At 40.7% G+C, this 22,552-nt stretch overlaps 1 protein-coding gene across 1 annotated transcript in view; it reads left to right on the forward strand.

Annotated features, from left to right (window-relative positions):
- The window catches only part of WNT4 (Wnt family member 4), a 78,578-nt gene extending 67,064 nt beyond the window's left edge, over positions 1-11,514 (forward strand). Inside the window, exons 3-5 of the mRNA XM_073656809.1 lie at positions 3,374-3,505; positions 9,012-9,154; positions 10,463-11,514. Of these exons, the coding sequence (XP_073512910.1) occupies positions 3,374-3,505; positions 9,012-9,154; positions 10,463-10,930 (743 nt within the window). The 3' untranslated portion in view covers positions 10,931-11,514. The remainder of the gene's footprint in view (positions 1-3,373; positions 3,506-9,011; positions 9,155-10,462) is intronic.
- Positions 11,515-22,552: the final 11,038 nt, after the last annotated feature.

Here is a 22,552-nt window from a genome sequence, read left to right on the forward strand (position 1 = left end):
AATATTTCACCCTAAAATAAAAAAATATGTAAGAGGTCTATTCACTTGGTTCTTTCGGAAAGCTTGAAAAAGTTCTCACCGCTCTGTACTAATGTTCAAGGCCAACCTGTCCTGTTATGATGATATGCAGAGGCTGGGGATGTATTGCTATATTATTAGGATTATTTGTCTTTAAGGAGGCCAGGAAAGCTAAATGGTGAACCCCATCGGTAATAGTGGTATCCAATAAAAGTTTTTATTTAGAAGGAAGTGCATGCTTTACAACTGTCCCGTATTTTGTGAGATTGTCCTGTATATAGATGTCGGAGAGGATGGGGTATACGCATAAATGTAAGCATTTGTAGGTGGTCTTGTGGGCCGTTCTTGGGCTAATGGGGAGCAAAGATGTCCCATCAGTGGGAATCTAAATTTTGGCTAAATGGTGATGGTTCTTGTCATGGACAGAGAAGTTAAAGCGGTTGTACAGTCTAAAGCTACAAGTCTGCAGTCACTTTATGTGACTGCAGACTTGTGAATGCTCACATTGCAAGCTTTGTGTCGGAAGTGGGGGGACGTGTGACCGCAAGTATGCGATATGCATACTCCAAGACACATCCGCCACCTATTCAAATCAATAGGGGGCGGATGTGCAGTACCGGCCGCGGCCACTATCCCGACAACAGAGCTGTGATGCGCCGCTCCGCAACTGGGCAGTTCTAGCCGACACCAGGAACAGCTGATCAATGGGGGTGCTGGATGTTGCACCCCCACCTATTCTAACGATAGGTCATCAATATTAAAGTCCCGTTTAAATATTAGATCTGGAATCTGAGTGGTTGATAGTGGTAATTCAGCACTTTTTCTTTATATCAGTTTAGATAAATATACCCTTGGTATGTTTCATGTTTAGCAATAATTGACAGCTCGCTTGAGTCTAATAATGGAAAAGTAATATTTATATATGAAATATTATATTTTTTTAATATTTATATGCAACTTTTTTTTATAACTCCAAGTTCCGGAAATTAAATGTAGAGCTGTGCAATACGCTGGGATTTCTAGCTGGTATCTGGAGGACGCAATGATAAATGAAACGGCAAACATCTAAATTTACAGTGAAAACTTTTCGATGAGCTAGACATAATAAATATTTGGAAAAGTTTCCTGCAAGCGTAAACTTGGACAGCTGCTACAATGTTTTGTGGAGAGAGAAACAATGCTTTGACTGCTACAAATCTCAGCCCTGAATCTCCGTTTTCTATGATATTTTGTATTAAGAAAAAAAAAAAGGAATTTTAAAAAAGTTAATCTTGAACCACTGGCAAGAAGACTGCATGTCTCCCGAATCCTCACCAAAACCGCAGAATTAAAAGAAAATATAAATGAAAAGATGTTAAAATATGAACCAAAAATTCAAGATCCTTCATCTTTTGTCTGGTGGAATATATCAGCATAGCCCAGAGGTCTTCTGAATAAATGTGAAAATCCATAATAAAACTATTGTGTGACAATCAATATGGCTGCCAATAAAGCTCCCATACTGGTTGTCATGTAAAGCATCAACGGGCATAGGTAACCAAGGAAAAGAGAGAGAACAAAAGACCAACTCTGGTCTACCACTTACCCCTACAAATGGGAAATGCCTCATGTCCTCCACAGTTTCAACCAGAGACATATCGATAGGGGGTGCAGTGATAGCAGGTTTTTTTTGTTCTATTTTTTCAACGGCCTTCAGCTTGGTTTCGAGCCAGAGGTATGAACGATCTGTAGGAAGATCGATCTTGTGCAGCCTAGATAGGTCCATCAGGGTCTTCTCCGCTGTTATCTTGATACGATCAGTCCATTGGGTTGCTGGTCTTCCTCTTCTCCTTGTTCCTTCCATTCTTCTGACCATGATGTCCTTCTCCAGTGATTGCCGTCTTCCTCTTCGCCTTGTTCCTTCTATTCTTTCCACCATGATGTCCTTCTCCAGTGATTGCTCTCTTTGTATGATGTGTCCAAAATAGACAAGTCGTAGCTTGGTGATCCTTGCTTCCAGTGACATGTCTGGCTTGATTTGTTTCAAAATTGGTTTGTTCTTGCCATCCACGATATTGATAACATCCTTCCATTTCGAAGGCGTTGATTCTTCTTCTGTCTTGTTTCTTTATCGTCCAGGTTCCACATCCACATGTTACTACAGAAAAGACCAAATTATATACGAGCCATGTCTTTGTCATCAGTGAACTGTTCCTCGATTTGAAGACCTCGTCCAGTGACTTCATTGTTGATTTGCCCATAGCTATTCATAGCAGTATTGTTTGGTCAAATACCGTACATAGCAGGACGTTAGTAATATAAATGGGATATGCTTGATGGGGTGTCCTGTAATAGATTTTGTTTTGGGGCTAGGGGTACCAAAATGGTAGCCAAAAGCAAAATGAAGAACAGACACAACTTTTCCCCATTCATTTGAGTACAGATTCATCCCCTGGCACCAGCTCTGAATGAAATGATCAGCTTGTGTCCCATTCAGTAATGTTTTGTGGTCGGAAATCTGTGTTTTTCATCACTGGTCTGTAGGGTAAAGGAAATGACTACCACAGATATGTGGTTGTGAACTCATGGCTCAGAAAGTGCAGCGAGAATTGTGATTATGGTAGGAATTACTAGTAAGGTTCACGTATAAGTAGATATTGGGGTCATGTGTTTAAGGTCTAAGCAGTATTTACACATAAAGGCAGAAAAAGGCGTAGTTATAGGGGTGCAGCGGTAGCTGTCATACCTGGGACCCGATGCTTGAGGGGGCTTCAAGGACTTTTGCCAAAAGAGAAAATGCCAATGTAATAAATGACACATGGTAGATGGAGGTCCTGTTACAGAATTTGCATCAGGGCTTCATATTATGCCTAAACGAGCATCCATGTTCCACTGTACGCTGTCTAAACCTGTAATCTCATTATACAATAAGGAAGCTGTCAGCATGTTTTGGTATGTAATCTGAGAGCAGCATGATGTAGGGGCTGAGACCCTGATTCCAGCGATGTGTCACTTACTAGGCTTTGTTGCTGCTTCAATAAAAATAGGGTTTTATCAGCAAGAGATTATCACTACAGGACTAGGAGTCTCGTGCCTCCTGGTCAAGTCACACCCCCATCACTGATTGGCAGCTTTCTGTCAGTATACAGTGTACACAGGAAGCAGCCAATCAGTGGTGTGGGCGGTGTTATACACAGCTCAGCATTTGAGATCTGCAGCAGAGAAAACTGTGATTCTATCAAAATGACAGCAAGCAGTCCGGCAAGTGATACATCACTGGAATCAGGGTCTCAGCCCCTATATCATGTTGCTGACAGTGTCCCTTTTAGAGATCATGTATATTGTATAATTAGACATTTGTGTTTTTCTATTGCAGGCACCAGAGAAGCTGCTTTTGTGTATGCAATATCTTCAGCAGGAGTCGCCTTCGCAGTGACCAGGGCATGTAGTAGTGGAGACCTGGAGAAATGTGGTTGCGATAGGACTGTCCATGGGGTCAGCCCTCAAGGTAAATACAGACAATATGTACTGTCATATACATTTGGACTGGATTGAATCTGCTCACAAGCACACAAATAGATAATAGAGATAATCCAGCATTAATTACCCCGAATTACCAACTGGGTAAGCAGCATATCTGCAGTCCAGACATAAATCTGACCGTCTTTTCCAAACTGTATCTATCTGTCTCCCGGTACGTCACCTGACCCCATCTGCAAACCCCACGCTGCATATGTGACCGTGTATACCAAACTCTATCTATCTGTCTCCCGGTATGTTTCCTGCATCCAATATCTGCTGTGTATCCACTGAACCCTTCTAATTTCATTCTATCTGTCCTTGGTATCTTTGATCCCATCTGCACGTTCATCACCTCAATCCTTTGATCCCAATACACACTGGTTCCTAACTGTCTGTTTCCTGAATACATTTAGCCTATGTGTCCTAATTACTCCCCCCCTCCACTCATGCTTTTGTGACCAGTCTTCCTGCGGCTCCTCCCCTCCTGCACACACCTGACCCATCTCATGTGCTGTTCAGAGCTCCATAAATCAAGCGAGACCAGTCAGGCACAGATGGGTCTGGTTTCTAAAGGGTCGCTTTTTAAGGGTATAAGAATTAAATATGCCAGATATTGGCCAGAAGTGACCAGAAGGTACGAATAACTATTTACTACTTGTACTTAGATTCCCTTTCTCATTCACAATTAACATTCATTATGCTTACATACACCCTTACTCTTTTTGCCCCAATAATCCTCACTGTCCTTCACTATCCCCAAACCCCAGCACCCTCTAACCAAATCATCATCTCTCCTTCCCTCTTACCTCCCCACCTGACCTCATCTACAGATCTGCTCCTCAACCTCAGATCTATCCTACCAAAACATAACACAAGCCGGACACTCTCCTCCCACCTCCTCTCCCTCTCTCTGCTTCTCCTCACAGCTGGTGACATATCTCCCAATCCTGGACCCCCACAGCCTTCACCTTCTACCAATTCCCCCACCTATCGCTTCAAAACCAACTGCAAACTACCACAACCTCTCCTACGTAAAACCAGTGCCCCTTACGCCCACTCCCCTGCTCCCTTTCTCTGGAGCACTCTGGAATGCCCGCTCTGTCTGCAACGAGCTCCATTTTGTCCATGACCTCTTTACCTCTCTCAATCTCTCCTTCCTGGGCATCACAGAGACATGGCTGACACCCTCCGACACTGCCTCTCCTGCTACGCTGTGTTACGGTGGCTTCAACACTTTTAACTCACTCCTCCGCCCTCCACTGCCCCCTCCAACCTCCATCATCTCTGCTGAGGAGTTTGCCACACACTTCAAAAACAAGATTAACCAAACATGGCAAGTCTTTACTGTCAGACCACCACAACCCCTTTATTTTCCACACCATTGCCCTTCCCCCTTAACCTCCCTTCCCAATATCATGGAAAGAGACCTTACTCGTCTCCTCTCCAAATCACACCTCACCACTTGTGCACTCAACCCCATCCCATCCCTCCTCCTCCCCAACCTCAACCCCACACTCATCCCATCCCTAATCCATCTCTTCAAGCTATCACATTAATTCTGGTACCTTCCCCGCTGCCTTCAAACATGCCACAATCACGCCCATCCTCAAAAAGCCATCCCTCGACCCAACCACCTTATCCAGCTACCGCCCCATATCGCTGCTCCCATTTGCCTCCAAACTCCTTGAGCAACATGTTTACGCTGAACTTTTCTCTCATCTCTCATCTAACTCTCTCTTCGACAACTGAGAATCCGGCTTCCGCCCCCACCATTCCACCGAAACTGCCCTTACCAAAATCACCAATGACTTACTTACAGCCAAAGCTAACAGACATTTCTCTGTACTCCTTCTTCTTGACCTGTCCTCTGCTTTCGATATAGTTGACCACTGCCTCCTACTACAGATCCTCTCTTCCTTTGGCTTCAAAGACCTTGCCCTATCTTGGATCTCCTCATACCTTTCTAACTGCACATTTAGCGTCTCCCACTCCCACACTACCTTCTCACCCCGCCCCTCTCTGTTGGAGTCCCTCGAGTCTCTGTCCTAGGACCCCTACTCTTCTCAATCTATACCTTTGGCCTGGGACAGCTCATAAAATCCCAAGGCTTCCAGTACCATCTGTATGCTGATGACACCCAGATCTACCTCTCTGGCCCAGATGTCCAGAATCCCAGCATGTCTAGCAGCCATATCCTCCTTCTTCTCCTCCCCCTTCCTCAAGCTCAATGTGGAAAAAACTAAACTCATCATCTTTCCCCCATCTCGCATATCTTTCCCACCTGATCGTTCTATCACAATAAATGACATCACTCTTTCCCCTGTACTGACAATCCGCTGCCTCGAAGTAACCCTTAACTCTGCCCTGTCCTTCAAACCCCACATCCAAGCTCTCGCCACCTCCTGTCGCCTCCAGCTCAAAAATATTTCCAGAATCCGTCCTTTCCTCAACCCTCAATCTACTAAACTGCTTGTACATGCCCTCATAATCTCCCACCTCGACTACTGCAACATCCTTCTCTGTGGCCTACCTGCTAACACTCTCGCATCCCTCCATTATATCCTTAACTCTGCTGTGCGACTGGTCCATCTCGCGCCTCGTTACTACTCTGCTATCCCCCTTTGCAAATCCCTTCGCTGGCTCCCAATTGCCCAGCATATCCAGTTCAAACTACTAACACTGACCTACAAAACCATCCATAACCTTTCTCCACCGTACGTCTCTAAACTAATCTCCCGATACATTCCCTTATGTAATCTCCGGTCCTCCCAAGACCTCCTTCTCTCCTCCTTCTCTCCTCCACACTTATTCGTTCCTCGCCCAATCGTCTCCAAGTTTTCTCCCGAATATCCCCTATCTTATGGAATTCTGTGCCCCAATACGTCCGATTGTCCGCCACACTCGGATCCTTCAGATGGAACCTGAAAACCCATCTCTTCAAACAAGCTTACAGCCTGCCATGACCTTGCTTGCTGCCAGCTCAACAACACCGGAGCTATCGCAACCTCCCCCACCTACTGTCTCCTTCCCCACCATCCTGTAGAATGTAAGCCCCCAAGGGCAGGGTCCTCTTCCCTCTGTACCAGTCTATCATTGTTAGTTTGTTTACTGTAAGTGATGTCTGTATTTGGTATGTAACCCCTTCTTATGTACAGCACCATGGGATCAATGGCGCTATATAAATAAATAATAATAATAAAAGTACTCTTAGGCTATGTTTCTTTTAAGTGCATCTGTATCAAAATCCTCCTAAAAAAAGACCCTTCAAAAATGCCTTATTAATTTCTATGGGAAATCTACTGTACTTTACTGTTCATTTTAGGATTTTTTTTTGAGCATTTTGTTTTCGGAAGAGGTTTTGAAAAACTCTCGGTATAAAAAAATAAATGCACGTCACTTTATTTGAAGCAGGTCTTGATGGATCATATTGAATAAAAATCTGTAAAAATAAAAAACACTGGGGAAAAACCTCAACTAAAACTTTTCAAAACCACTCCTGGAAGGGAAAAACTCCTAAAAAAACTACCCAAAAAAGAAGAGTTTCTAGTTGAAAACTCATCAATTTGTAAGGTCTCAAAAAAACTAGTATGAAGTAGCCTTTGAATTTACTGGCACAAATTTAAAATAAAATTAAAAAGTAATGTTAGCGGTCCCATTAGCAGTTGGTTGCGCATATCCAGTACTATCTTCTATACATATGGGTGCTGCAATCGATCCATTCTGGACATTGTAATGACCCCAAGCTCCTAAGCTCCACCTAAGTGATCCTTAGACTATAGAAATTTACAATTGTTCTTTACTTAAATATTTTGACATACTAACTTGCCAAAAATTTGGAATTTAGCACCTGATTCTCAGGTCCTGTTCTGTATATGGGTGCCTGTTTCTTCAATTTCACACCTAGCTGCTCCTGTGAATGTTATTACACAGCTTCCTGACCTAAGGGTAAATTAGTTAATATATTATAGAAAAATAAATGACCCAGATAATTATCATATTAACTGATGTGGTGATTCCAGAATTAGAGCAGTGGTTCTGCTTATGAGAACAAACAAGTTGTATAAAACCAAAGTCCATTGAAGTTTTTGGGTCCCTCAGGCACCAGGGTCCAGGTGCAAGTCCTACCTCTACACCTACACGTCTACACTCTATAGCTATACCCCTAACATTTTCTTCCCACATTACAAAAAATACCTCAGGGGGCATTGACCAAATTGGGTCCAAAATTATACTTTATACCATAAAGATGGTGTACAGAAAGACTTCTGAATTTTGGGTTTCTCCAACCATTGATCATACACTTAAGATAATGTTAAAGGGAATCAACCCTCCTAAGCCTTCTATATGGACATGAAGAGCATAGAAAGTTGAATAAAATGATGGGTTAATATCCTTAATATCTGTGATCCGATGTTTTATTCCAGAGAAATCCACATTCTTCTCAATATGTAAATGAGCTGTTTAGATCTAGGGGCCGGACATAGATCTCCCCGAGAATCTGCCTCCAGAGCTTATTATAAAAGAAAGGGGTGTTACCAGTGTGAGATGAGTAATGACTGACAGTCTGCTCTCCTGTCTTACACCTGAAACGACCACTTTCATTTACAATAAGCTCTGGAGGCAGATTCTCGGGGAGATCTATGTCCGGCCCCTAGATCTAAACAGCTCATTTACATATTGAGAAGAACGTGGATTTCTCTGGTATAAGACATCGGATCGCAGATATCAAGGAGTCATTTTATTCAGCTTTCTATCATCTACATCCCCATATAGACGGTTTAGAACGGGTGATCATACTGACAGATTCCTTTTAAGGCTATATTCACACATCATGGTTTTCTCAGCGTTTTATTATGCGTTTTTTATGCGTTTTGCAGTACCAGCAAAATCTATGAGATTCCAGAATTCTTAGTTCACACATCATAGGATTTTTTTTGTTCAGGATTTTGTGCCTTGCATGTTTTTTTGGAAAATAGAGCATGTCACTTCTTTCAGCATTTTTTCACCCATAGGAAGTAATGGGTGGTGAAAAAAACGCTGAAAAAAACGCACCAAAAACGCAGGTAACTTTTTTTCAGCATTTTTGATGCCAAAATAGAAGTTTTTTTTTTTCTTTTACTGAACTTTATGTACATGCATAAACAGAAGGACAGTGAAAAAAACACTGAATAAACACTTAAAAAATGCACCAAAGCTGGAAGAAAAATGCTGAACATACCTCCCTTGAGAGATCAGGTTTTGCTGTAGAAAATTCCAAAAAAACATGATGTGTGAACATAGCCTAAGAGAAATCCAAAATGCTATACTATTTAGAGTTTAGTCTGCTAATAAGACAAAAAGTGGAGTTTGTCATATTTATATGTACATAGTATTTTTGCAAAAGAAAATTTTTGTGTAAAATGTTTCAGGCTCATTCTTTGCATGTAAATGTCGGCACTTCTCCAGACAGAGAAAATATTTTCAGCAAATGTTCTTTTTTTTATGTCTTACAGGGTTCCAATGGTCTGGCTGTTCGGATAATATTGCTTACGGAGTGGCCTTCTCACAGTCATTTGTAGACGTAAGAGAAAGAAGCAAAGGCGCATCGTCCAGTAGAGCGCTAATGAACCTTCACAATAACGAAGCAGGACGTAAGGTAACTGGTTCTTTCACCCAGTTTTTGCCTAAGCAGCGCTGGGACTATTAGTCACCGACTATTTGGAGGTTTTTTTGGAATCAATGAGCTTTTTCTTTTGTAAAAAATATCGAAACAGTAACTTTTAAAAATAATTTAGCGTATCTAAATATGGAGATGTTCCAGCTCAGAAGCCACCACTGATTCTTTCTCTTGACATGTCTAAAAAAAAGATAACATCATAAGAGACCATTATAAGACATCTTATGCAGTTTAACTCCACTTTTTCCAACTAAGGAAATTTATGTATGATAGCCAAGGCCTCAATCTCCGCAACCCCCCTACTTGTGCTAGCACACTTCATGTTCTACCGCTGCTCCATTAAAGTGTAGGTGTCCCAGTGGTGCCGGCATGTCCCAGCAATGATGTAGGTGAAAAATATTCTTAGAGAGAAAACTTCTTTAAGTGTAGGCTAGAGATTTTGTGTCCATTTTTTTTCAATATTCCATAATGTAAAGTTCAGATAAATGTTTCTAATACTCCTTACTAGAGATGAGACGAGATTTGATTTTGCCAAATCCGCTGACCTTTACAAGAAAATTTGATTTGCAGCAAATTTATTCTCAGCGAATTGAATGTCTCTTATTAAGTTCTGGGGTTTGAAAAGACCCCACGAACATAATAATTGTAAGATGTAGATTGAAAAAAAAACAACCAATACTCATCTCACCGCTTACCTCCACTGTTCGCTATCACCTCTACAGTCCTCAGCACATCTTCTTACCACCACTATGCTCATCTTCCTGCTATGCCAGGACTTCCGGCCACGGCACAGGGTAATCTGAGGCATAGTCTTGGCTGGAATTACTAGCCTAGAATGTGCTCTGTAAGGTAGTGGTGGCCATCCTGACCTCACGACATTGCCGCTGCGCTTTTATGACATGCTTGGTCATAAACATCCCGGACCAGGTTATGACAGAGAGTCCCAGAGTTTCAGTCCGTAGTGGCAGTAAGAAGCAACGAGGACCGTACGGGGGAGAGCATGCAGAGGTGGTAGCCAAGACGTGAGCGGTAAGGTGAGAATAATTTTTTTAATCTTTTGCCGGCCCTCTTCGGTTCAGAAAAATGGCGGCCAACCAGCTGCCATTTCCTGAATTTACATGGAGCAAATTACACAAAATTCACATTCTGGAGAATACAGATTTTTGTAAAATTCAAATCAACGTGAATAAATTTGCCCAACTCTGCTTCTCGTTCATATATGAATTTCTGTTGTGCATATTTGCCCATATTTGATGTCAATTGAACTTTTGGCATATTTTTTTGTAGGCCATCCTTAACAACATGCGGGTTGAATGCAAGTGTCATGGCGTCTCCGGATCATGTGAAGTGAAGACCTGTTGGAAAGCCATGCCTCCATTTCGCAAAGTTGGGAATGTTCTGAAGGAAAAATTTGATGGAGCTACCGAAGTGGAACAGAAAAAAATTGGAACAACTAAAGTTTTGGTCCCCAAAAATTCTCAATTTAAACCACACACAGACGAGGACCTGGTATATTTAGATTCTAGTCCAGATTTCTGTGACCACGACATAAAAAATGGTGTTTTAGGAACTACTGGCCGGCAATGTAACAAGACTTCCAAGGCTATTGATGGTTGTGAGCTTATGTGTTGCGGTCGGGGGTTCCACACGGAAGAAGTTGAAATTACAGAAAGGTGTAGTTGTAAATTCCACTGGTGCTGCTTCGTCAAATGTAAACAGTGCCACAAAGTGGTCGAGATGCACACGTGTCGGTGATCAGACTGGAATCAGTAGCCTATTTTACCAGAATGGACAATTCTCTTCTGTACACACCACCGATGTCATTCCTTCCACCATGACAGGTGAAGCTCCAAAAACTGCAAAAAAAAAATGATAAGGAGGGACAATGGATTTTTTTTTAAAGAATATTTAAAGTCCCCAGATATCATTGATGTATATTTGTATCCTCGTTCTTATTTATTGCCGACAAACATTGAGATTTTAAGTCAGTGCTTCCCATCTACATGTGGTGAAATGACTTTGTGTTGCTGCTTCCAGAAGGATGGAGAGACCTAAAAAAAAAACAAAAAAAACGTGATCTACAAAATCTGCTGAAGGAACGGAACTCCAACAAAAATATAAAATAAAAAAAAAAGAATTTTTAAAAAAGTTGAGAGAAACTTATATAGGATGACCACTATCCACCTTGTTATTCCAGAGACATTTAACTAACTTCCACCAAATGACCAAAACAACGACTGAAAAAAAAAAAAGTTTCATTATATTTTTGAAATGGAAACAAAAAATGTTAGCATAGGTATTTTATATCTATATCGATGTATATAAATATATATATATATTCATGTTTTTTGTATTACAAATATTTCTGTAAAAGAAAGATTATTAAGCCAAGTATGAGGTCATTACACAGGATTTTCACATATCTCATTCCTTGAAGATGCTTAATTTTAAGTAGAATTTTTATTTTTTTCCCTTTTCTCAGCTTTTCCTGCTGAATTGTTGAGTTATTCGGTAAGGTGGCAAAACAACTTCCTTGGAACTGACTTAAAGGGAATCTGTCATTGGGATAAACCCTCCCAAGCCGTATATATGGGCATGTAGGTCATAGAAAGCTGAATAAAATGATACCTTGATATCTGCAATCTGAAGTTTTATTCCAGAGAAATTCACATTTTTCTTAATATGTAAATGAGCTTTTAAGATCTATGGGCCGGACATAGATCTCCCAAACAGCTCATTTACATATTAAGAAAAATGTGGATTTCTATGGGATAAGACATCGGATCGCAGATATCAGGGTATCGTTTTATTCAGCTTTCTATTACCTAAATGTTCATATAGACAACTTAGGGTTGATCATACTGATAGATTCCCATTAAAGAACAACACTAGTCATAAGTGACCCACCTAAGGTATATTGTCCTGTCCTTAGGGGACATTATTTAATTAATTAGTGCTGACGTAGATGAGATATTTAACTTGAATGGACTTGAAAAGTAACAACCACTTTTTGAACCAGAAATTTGGTTAAAGCAGTCGCCACTTCCGTTGCCTTCACTCATCTTGGCCGCTCATATAAAGTGCATTATTCAGCACAGGGCATCAATGAGCGCAGAAAAGGAAATTTGGTCCATTTGAAGACCTAGTGGAGATAAAATTTAGAATTTCAAAAATATATTTAGCAAAATCTATCCTTTACGTGACTTTACACTTTAGGGTACTAGCGCTATTTAGATTGATATCGATTATGACTGGAGTTGCTCTTTAAAATTTTGGAACAAAATAGAAAAATGTTTTAGAAACTTAGAAACTGTTTCTGTTTTTTTTTTTTTTTAATTTTTTTATATTTAACTTTTTATTAGTTAATCCACAGGGTCCAAAATTAATGAAAAATAGTGCAGTTGTATGTCAATTGTACAGTATATGTTACCAGATGTGAGACTATACTTATCTTACAATGTATAACTAAAGCAAATCAAACCACCAGAAATATAAACTGTGGCGCATTCATAACAATTAAATTCCCATTTATTGAATATTGTCAAATACAGCCCGCAATCTAACTAGAAAGACCTATAAAGCCTCCCAGAATCACTCACTTTAGAGTTAGGTATGTATAAGTCCAGTGTCCTTTAAGGTCTATTTACGTGGTCAATACTGCAAACTAAACAGGTCACTTGCGTGGTAGGCATTCATATTCTCATAACATTTAATGGATTAAAACATTGTGCACGTTTGTGAGAGATTATGATAGTAGTTTAAGGCGCAACAGACCGTCCCATAAACATGTACATGAAGTAGAAAGCGGTTGTCCTAACGGTATTGTCATATCAGAGACCACCAATTTCAAAATACAGCCCCCTGGGAAGATCACTTACCATAATTTTCTTCTGTTCCACTTTTTGCACCCCTGGCCATATTACATGTTGGCCATTCAAAAACTGGATGCCATTGTAATAGTAGGATGGCTGAAGTTGCCCAGAATGGAAGTGGCCTTCTGTTCTGACTTAAAGTCTCCAGACTCCATACACATTAGACTAATGTCAGCTGAACCCACCGATATCGACGGGTTTGGCCAACTGTCTCAATATGTATGGGGCGCTGGCTGACTGATCATCGGTAGAGATGATGATTGGACATGTCCAACTTCAGACTGCCGATCACATTGTCCTCCCAACGATGAGCCACCACCCCACATGTCAGTCAACAGCTTCCTCATAGAGGGCACAGGAGCGCTCGGCCAAACAATCGTCCTGTGTATGGGAGAATTGGCTGAAATGGCTGTCAGCCAAGGGATTGGCCAAAGCATCTTTTGTCCAAAAGCCATCTAAGGTGTATGGCAAGCTTTATAGTGGAGGGTCCACAGCAGGGGAACCACATCTACAGTCATGGCCAAAAGTATGGAGAATGAGAGAAATAGTAATTTTTCCAAAGTTTACTGCTTCATTTTTTGTAATGGCAATTTGCATATACTCCTGAATGTCAAAGAGTGATCAGCTTAACAGCAATTACTGTAGTTGCAAAGTCAATATTTGCCCAGAAAATGAACTTTAACTCCCAAAACACATTTCAATATCATTGCAGTCCTGCCTTAAAAGGAGCAGCTAACATCGTTTTAGTGATTGATCCATTAACACAGGTGTGGGTGTTGATGAGGACAGGGCTGGCGATCAATCAGTCATGATTAAGTAAGAATGACATCACTGGACACTTTAAAAGGAGGCTGGTTCTTGGTATCATTGTTTCTCTTCAGTTAACCATGGTTATCTCTAAAGAAACACGTGCAGCCATCATTGCACTGCACAAAAATGGCCTAACAGGGAAGAGTATCGCAGCTACAAAGATTGCACCTCAGTCAACAATCTATCGCATCATCAAGAACTTCAAGGAGAGAGCTTCCATTATTGTCAAAAAGGCTCCAGGGCGCCCAAGAAAGACCAGCAAGCGCCAGGACCATATCTTAAAACTGTTTCAGCTGTGGGATCGGACTACCAGCAGTGCCGAGCTTCCTCAGGAATGGCAGCAGGCTGGTGTGAGTGCTTCTGCATGCACTGTGAGGCGGAGACTCTTTGAGCAAGGGCTGGTTTCAAGGAGGGCAGCAAAGAAGCCACTTCTCTCCAGAAAAAACATCAGGGACCGACTGATATTCTGCAAAAGGTACAGGGAGTGGACTGCTGAGGACTGGGGCAAAGTCATTTTCTCTGATGAATCCCCTTTTCGATTGTTTGGGACATCTGGAAAACTGCTTATTCGGAGAAGAAGAGGTGAGCACTACCACCAGTCTTGTCTCATGCCAACTGTAAAGCATCCTGAAACCATTCATGTGTGGGGTTGCTTCTCAGCCAAGGGAATCGGCTCACTCACAGTCTTGCCTAAAAACACAGCCATGAATAAAGAATGGTACCAGAATGTCCTCCAAGAGCAACTTCTCCCAACCGTCCAAGAGCAGTTTGGCGCCCAACAATGCCTTTTCCAGCATGATGGAGCACCTTGCCATAAAGCAAAGGTGCTAACTAAATGGCTCATGGAACAAAACATAGAGATTTTGGGTCCATGGCCTGGAAACTCCCCAGATCTTAATCCCATTGAGAACTTGTGGTCAATCATCAAGAGACGGGTGGACAGACAAAAACCAACGAATTCTGGCAAAATGCAAGCATTGATTATGCAAGAATGGACTGCTATCAGTCAGGATTTGGTCCAAAAGTTGATTGAGATCATGCCAGGGAGAATTACAGAGGTCTTGAAGAAGAAGGGGCAACACTGCAAATATTGACTTGCTGCATTAACTCATTCTAACTGTCAATATAACCTATTGGTACTCATAATATGATTGCAATTATATTTCTGTATGTGATATAAACATCAGACAAACACTAATAAAAACCAGAGGCCAGCAGATCATGTGAAAATATAATTTTGGTGTCATTCTCAAAACTTTTGGCCATGACTCTATGATGCCCAAATGCCCCTTTGTAAGATATGAGCACTTTTGAACATTTTTTGACATTGAGAGATGCCTGGTGTGGGGTTGTGAGCTAATGTTTTAATTGGTTAGGTTTGTTATCTCAGATCCACAGTGATAACTAGAACAAAAGGTCAATGACAACATAGTCCTTTGGTCTTTTTGGAGCTCTCCATACGTCCAATGAAACAGACAGCACCTGCATTGAAATGAATCTGACTAAATTGCCCTAAGTGAAGAAACCCAAGAAAGATGAAGAGGTGCAATGAGACAGGTTGGGTTTTGGCATCTCAATGATCTGTCGATAGATGACCAATAGTTTACGAAGTCTTTAAAACTCTGCAACTTCTTGCCCATTTTAATATAGCTGTGATCACTTCATTCTCTGCCCTTCTTGATGTGAAAAATATCATCTCTGCTACACATAATAGTCATGCACACAGCCAGGGTTACACATCAACCGGGAGATACCTTGCTGCAGTTTTGATAAAATCACTGTTTTATCTGCTGCAGATCCAGCTGTTATTTGAATACCGAGCACTGTATAACCCCGCCCACACCATTGATTGGCAGCTTTCTGCGTACACTGTGCATAGGCAGAATGCTGCCAATCAGTGGTGGGGGCAGGGTTATACAGAACTCATGAATATGGAGGACTACATGGCATCAGGTTTACTAGTCCTTCAGTGATAATCTCCTGCATATAAAACACTGTATGAGAGGCTTGCGACTGGGGTCTAATGAATAACTTGTTTTGCACTGAGGAGGGGCAACACCCCAAAACATGTGTCTGCAAATAGAGTTTCTGGTTTGGCTTTTATCCTAAGTCATGTGGCAAGGCTTGTTAAAGGGTCAATATTGACTTTTAGGATTACTACTTCCAATAGGTGGCGCTAGAGTTCAAGTCCTCTTCCTCTCTGAAAAAGCAATTTGCATATTTAATTTCCAGAGCAGCATTGCATGGCCTATAAGTCTCCTTACACTGGCGTGTCACTCTCCACAAGGAAAGACGTTACCCATAAAAATTTGACAAATTGAGCAAACATTATCAAAATGGCACATGAGAAAGTAAAAATTTGATGCAACTTGCTTGACATGTTAGACTATATACTCTTCTGTATGCCAACTCTTGGCTGGCAAATTTAACGCCAATACTTTACAGCATAAAATGGGTTGCAGCTGCTAATATATTTGGCCCATTTCCTGAATCTTAGTTATACCTCTTCTTCTGGATACTTTTCACATTTTTTCTGTGAAGGTGCAAAAAGCATTTACAACATATTAAAAAAAATTGGAACATGCCATGTACTCCACTTTTTGGCGCAGTTTCTGTAATTCCCCTGTAGTGCCATATCACAGGCAATTAAACATTAGTAAAATACATGGACATGATGGGTTCTCCAGAGGGAAAAATACTATTTGTAACAGGTCTGTGCTATGGCTCATAGATGAGGATCCTGAAGAAGGACTCAGAATTCAGAATTTCTTAAGAGGATATTGAAAGATGGGTCTTTCTAAACCAGATATACCCTTATAAAATAGTAGAATATGTGCTAAAGAGTAAAAAAAAAAAGTTTTAAATGTTACGAGGGATGTGTCAAACGTATCAAAAATAACCAGGAAACATGGCTGATTACAAAAAATGTATGTTGGAAAAAACTTACAATCTTGTTATTGCATGATTTACCTGATATAGTATACATAGGTAGATGTTTCACAGTTGCTGATTATAGATCCAGCAATGGTACATTTCGGGGTCCTATCATTTTTGGACTTAGTATTGGATTATCATATAAAAATAATTTTTTTCAAGCGATTCCAATTATTAGATGTTCCCTATATCAACTTCATACATGACCCAAGTCTTGGAAGAAAGGTAAATGAGGAGTTAGTTCAAGCACCAAAGGACCTCATGGACCTTTCTTCCATTTCTGAGCTGGATACCAGCCTGATGTGTGTCTACACTCCTTGCCCCACACCCTGACCAAACAAAGTCTATAAGGGTTCCTATGTGAATTCAAGTGGTTTTCAGACTTAATTGTCCTCCCTTGAAGGTTAGCTGATTACCATTTTTTCTCCATGACCCCAGTCTTGCCCATTCATCAATTCAGGATCTGGTTAACGCACCAAAAATTCTCATTAATTTTGGGGTATTTGCCAACTTTTTTTTGGGCGCCAAATGGGATTCGATGACTAATTCCAGATATGGAAAAAAATGTAACAAATTTGAGACAAACTCATCATGCCACAACATTGGTGAATGATCTTGGCCCAGGCAATGTTCCACAGGTTGAAGTAATTACATATATCTTGTTGGAAGGGCTTTATTGTGCCGTTATAGCTCTGTTACTGTAATAATTTACAACCCCAGCAGTATATATTTATGATTCATGATATTTTTTTTTTTACATCCGGAATAACGCAGCCAGAAATGATGGACTTTGGACTATTTAATGACATGCTCCACTATCCAATATGAGGATTAAGTAAGCTTTGCTTCTGGAGTACAAGTAACATGATACGCTAGTATCTCCGGCATGTTTAAGGAATCACTGGGTTACATTTGATTTATGTAACACAATTTGTTCTGGTTTCATTCTCCCTGTACAAAACATACAACATTTATACTGTCGTCTTATTAGAAAAAGGCCCCATTTGCTCATTAACAGAAAATGGTTTATTTTTTTACTATGTATTTTGGCATTTTAGTGCAGTTTTATTTGACTACAGAGATTAAAAATTCTGTTGAATGTTCAAATACATAAATTGTACGCCTCCAATTGATTCCAGGATTTATGGAGGGGGAAGAGGGGTACAGTATGGGTTGAAAATAGCTGATATTGGTGTTCAATGATATCATGAGAAATAACTAAGTCAGTAGATGCCATGACTTTAGAAGAGATCCAGCGTTTGCGGCAACATTTTCTGGAAAAAGTGTGAAAAATAGATCCCACTAATTCCACCTATAGTTGTTGGTTGTCACTCAAAATGAAAACCTAACGATCAAATATATACCAGCTATCTGTGGTCCAAACATAAGCACCTAATAAACAGAACTTTTATCAAGAAATAATGGTGCAGGACAATAGTATTCCTAAAAATATTAAAAGTTTTATTATAAGTATGCATAAAAAACACAATATATAAGGGTAAAAGACACAGTTGGGGCACCAACAAAAATAGGTGGCTACCTCAGCTCACAAATGAGATATGAAGCAGGGTAACAATACAGTATATACATGCATAAGTCAATGCGTAGTACTAGAAATACCAAAATGGTTGTACAAAAAGGAAAAAATAACATGACTATTTTTAAATTGAATTAATGCGGCTCTGGGAGAAGCTTGTATGCGAAACGCGCGTTGGGTGTTGGTGGCTGCCTGGACTTCCATTCTTTCTGGATAAAATTTCTCATGCTCTTTCTGCCTTTCAACCTTACATTTTTTTATGAAAGCCTTTGTTCTGCACAATTTTTACGTAATTAAAAATCCATCTTTCATTTTTCCATCTTCTCCACAACCGAGAAAAGTGGATCACACTCTGATCAAACTCTGACAGTTTGATCAGCATGTGATTAGAATAATCAGCTCAATTCTCGAAGATGACAGAAGATGACAGAAAATATGCTGGTGTGACCCTAGCCTTAAAGAAGCACCTCCATCAAAGTTTTTATCCTCTTGATATATATTGCAATCATATTATATAGCACTGTGTACTTACAATTGCTCATTTTGCCTTTCTACCCAGCTATTCTTCTCTTTCTCTGCGCTATGTAAAAACAGGAAGTCTCTTGTCCCTGCATTTATGATTCCTCTCTTCAACTCATGACTCAGCTGCTCTGCTCTTCCAACTCTCCCTTTTGCAGTGACTCATGACTCATAGAGGTAAAATTGACCTCCTCTTTCTACATAGAGCTTAGAAGGATTCAGCTAGTCAGTTTTTAATCATGTGATGCCATAGACCTAATGGAAAAGAGAAGAATTAGCTGGGTAGAAAGGCAAAATGAGTAATTGTAAGTACACAGCGCTATATAATATGATGATTGTAATATATTCAGAGGATAAAAATTTTGATGGGAAAAGGAGGAGGGCTTCTTTAATCTTATTTTGGCAGAGGAGCTTTAGCCAGAGACTTATTTGCTTCTAATGTATTGTGCTGCTATCCGACTTTAATTACAAGGCTAATTGGTATAAATAATTAATTCTCAAAACAAGAAGAAATTAAAAATGTATCTTTATGATTATTGAGTTATCTTGAAGGATTAGTGCCAATGTATAAGGAGATAAATGGATCTGAGTCATTCTGAAATATTTTCCGGATGAAATGTAAAAACATCATTATTACTTGCAGCAAGAAAATGTCATGATAAATGTTACATTTTTGCCTGTGGTGGTAGATTCCACAGCAGTGGGTTATACTTTTCACTTTAATTCATGTAAGCGTCATTATTTACTGACATGTAGTTATTTTGTCCTCCTTTTTAATAAGTTGATTCATCCTTGTGGCTTTTTTGATGCAAAAGGCAAATATACCAAATACCCCTGAGATGATCACAGGGTGTCCTGCTGCTAGGTCCACTGACAAATAGAAATAATCTTTATGATGTGAAGCGTTTCATTTTCCTGCAGTGCCTCCACAGGGGAAATAAAGCATTGCACAGTTACCTTTTATATCAATGAACTGAAAATTTAAGACCTCGACTTAGGTACTTCAGAGATTTAGAAACTCAACCGAAAAAATGAACTGGAGTATTACTTGGTATGCATGCGAAATAGGAGCATGTTCACACTGGCCATTTAACAGACAAAACCTAAGATATAAAACAAAATGAATATATACCCTGCTATAAGTAATTAAAAGCAATAGTGCATATAAATAACATACAGTACTTAGTAAACACCAAAGTAAAAGCCGTCCCACCAGCACCAAGGTGTACCCAAATTCGGGATGGTCCTAACCTTTAGTATTAAAACCTTACCATGTGTCAAAGTGACATCAGTGTGAATAAGGGCCGAGCAGGACCGGGTCCTGAACATGAGTACCCCGCAAAATGGGAAGCAATATAAATGTATTATCCAGTTCAACGAAAGGGAGGCCACACCCACAAAGTGAAGAAACCTGAAACTTAACCGAAAAAAGCTGGATAATACACTTATATAGCTTCCCATTTTGCGGGCTACTCATGTTTAGGAACCGGTCCTGCTCGGCCCTTATTCACACTGACATCACTTTGCCACATGGTAAGGTTTTAATACTAGAGGTTAGGACCATCCCGAATTTGGGTACACTTGTCACTGGTGTGTCAGATGTGACAGACAGTCGCCCTGCAGTTGGTTGCAGAAGATCTCTTCGTTTGGCATTACAGACATCTTCTTAGATCTGTCTCACTCTAGGACCCAGCGGCTACCTCCCTCCGGCTAATTGACACCCAGGCCTGGGTGTTTAAATACTTCCTGTTTACTATAGGGAGGTGCTGGTGATATTCACATAACCCCTTGTGAAGGCTTGGAGCTTTTGCAGTCTGTTTACTTCCTCTTTGGTGCTAAGAGGCCTTGTGTGTAATCTCTCTGAAGTCAGCTCAAGCTAAGTTGCTTCCCCCGTGTCTGTCTCCCCTTGCTGTCTTTAGTTGTTAGTGGAGACTGACTAGAGCTCATCCCACCTTCCCTAGCCAGGGCCTAGCTCTAGGGAGATACAGGGTTTTAGGTTCCTGATTGGCGATTGGTGAGAAACCAATATAGGGACAGTATGGAAGACAGAGCGATATTAGATCAGCCTAGGAGGTCTCCGCCCCCTCTTTCCTTAGTGTCTGGGCTCCTTTCCCCTCATCCCTTTGTGTTGCATTTTGTCTTTCCTACACTGTGTGTGACAACATCTTGGTGCTGGTGGGATGGCTTTTATGCTTTTTTGATCATAAACTGTGTTAACTAAGTACCCTATGTTATTTATATGCACTATTGCTTTTACTTACTTATAGCAGGGTATATGTTCATTTTGTTTCTGTCCCTTTTTTTATTCCCTTTGGAAACAAGGTTTATAAACTGAAAAAATTCTTATCGAGAAATAATCATGCGGATAAGATTTCAAATAATATTTCAAACAGGAAGTAGATCAGTGAAAAATCAGTGACCTGTCAATCAGAGACTGGAGGCAGGTGGGGAAGCCAGGGCAGGAGAAGAACCAGTGTACATTCCTGCCCTCGTGCACCAAAATCTCATTACAAGAAAACTTCAAATGTTGATTAAAGCAGAACGCAAAAGCGGATTTGTTCACCAAAGGTATCAAATTAATCTGCATAACAGCACCATTACAGCCATGTATTTACTTTACATTGCAAAATTGTGCTGACAGGTTCCTTAAGTCAAGCAACACAATGCCTTTGAGCACCAAATTACTTCTAGCTTGTTTTTATTGAGCTTTTGCAGACCCTAGACTTAAACTATGTCAGCAGGTTTTTGCCATGTAATCTGAAAGCAGCATAATGTAGGGGCAGAGAGCCTGATTCCATTGATGTATCACTTACTGGGCTGCTTGGTGCAGTTTTAATAGAATCCCTGTTTTCTCTGTTGTAAATGTAGCAGTGGTCAATATTTTAAGCTCTATGCAACTATGTTCAAACCACTAATTGGCAGCTTCCTGTGTCCTCTGTGCAAGCTGTCAATCAATGGTGGGGGCAGGGTTACACAGATTAGCCTGACTGGCAAGCACATAAGATTTAGACCTGCAGTGATAATCTCCTGCTGATAAAACACTGATTGTATTGAAAGTACAACACACAGCCTCGTAAGTGACACATTCCTGGAATAAGAATTTCTTGATCTTTGTAATGCTGATCACAGATTAAATAGAAAAAAAATGTTGACAGAATCCCTTTAACCCCTTCCCGACATGCGCCGTACATGTACTGCTCTGCGGTAGCGGTGTTCCCACAAAGAGCAGTATATGTACAGCGCAGTGATCGGGGGGCTCACGCTGAGCACCGCCGCGATCACATGTGGGTGTCAGCTCCTGACACCCCGCAGCACCGCCCACGATTGGTGCTAGCACCGATCGTGGGCGTTTAACCCCTCTGATGCCGCTGTCAATAGTGACAGCGATATCACGGGGCATCGCAGAGGGAGTGGGCTTCCATCAACACAATGCGATTGCGTTATGTTGATAGTCTCCATGGTGACCCCCGGTCCCAAGATGGCCGCGGGGTCCTTCAGGGTCCTGAAGGAAAGTGTCCACTCAGCGCCTGCTCAGAGAGCAGGAGCTGAGACGCCTCCTTCCTGCCTGTCAGACACTGCTCTGATGCTCTGCAGTGCAGATGCATTGCAGAGCATCAGATCAGCAATCTGACAGTTTGAAAATGATGTCCCACCCTGGGACAATGTAAAAAAAATGTAAAAAACAGTTAATAAAAATTATAAAAA

The sequence above is a fragment of the Phyllobates terribilis genome, unplaced genomic scaffold (assembly GCF_046119375.1).
Source record: "Phyllobates terribilis strain yellow unplaced genomic scaffold, ASM4611937v1 Scaffold_12__6_contigs__length_324123572, whole genome shotgun sequence".
NCBI classification, from domain to species: domain Eukaryota; kingdom Metazoa; phylum Chordata; class Amphibia; order Anura; family Dendrobatidae; genus Phyllobates; species Phyllobates terribilis.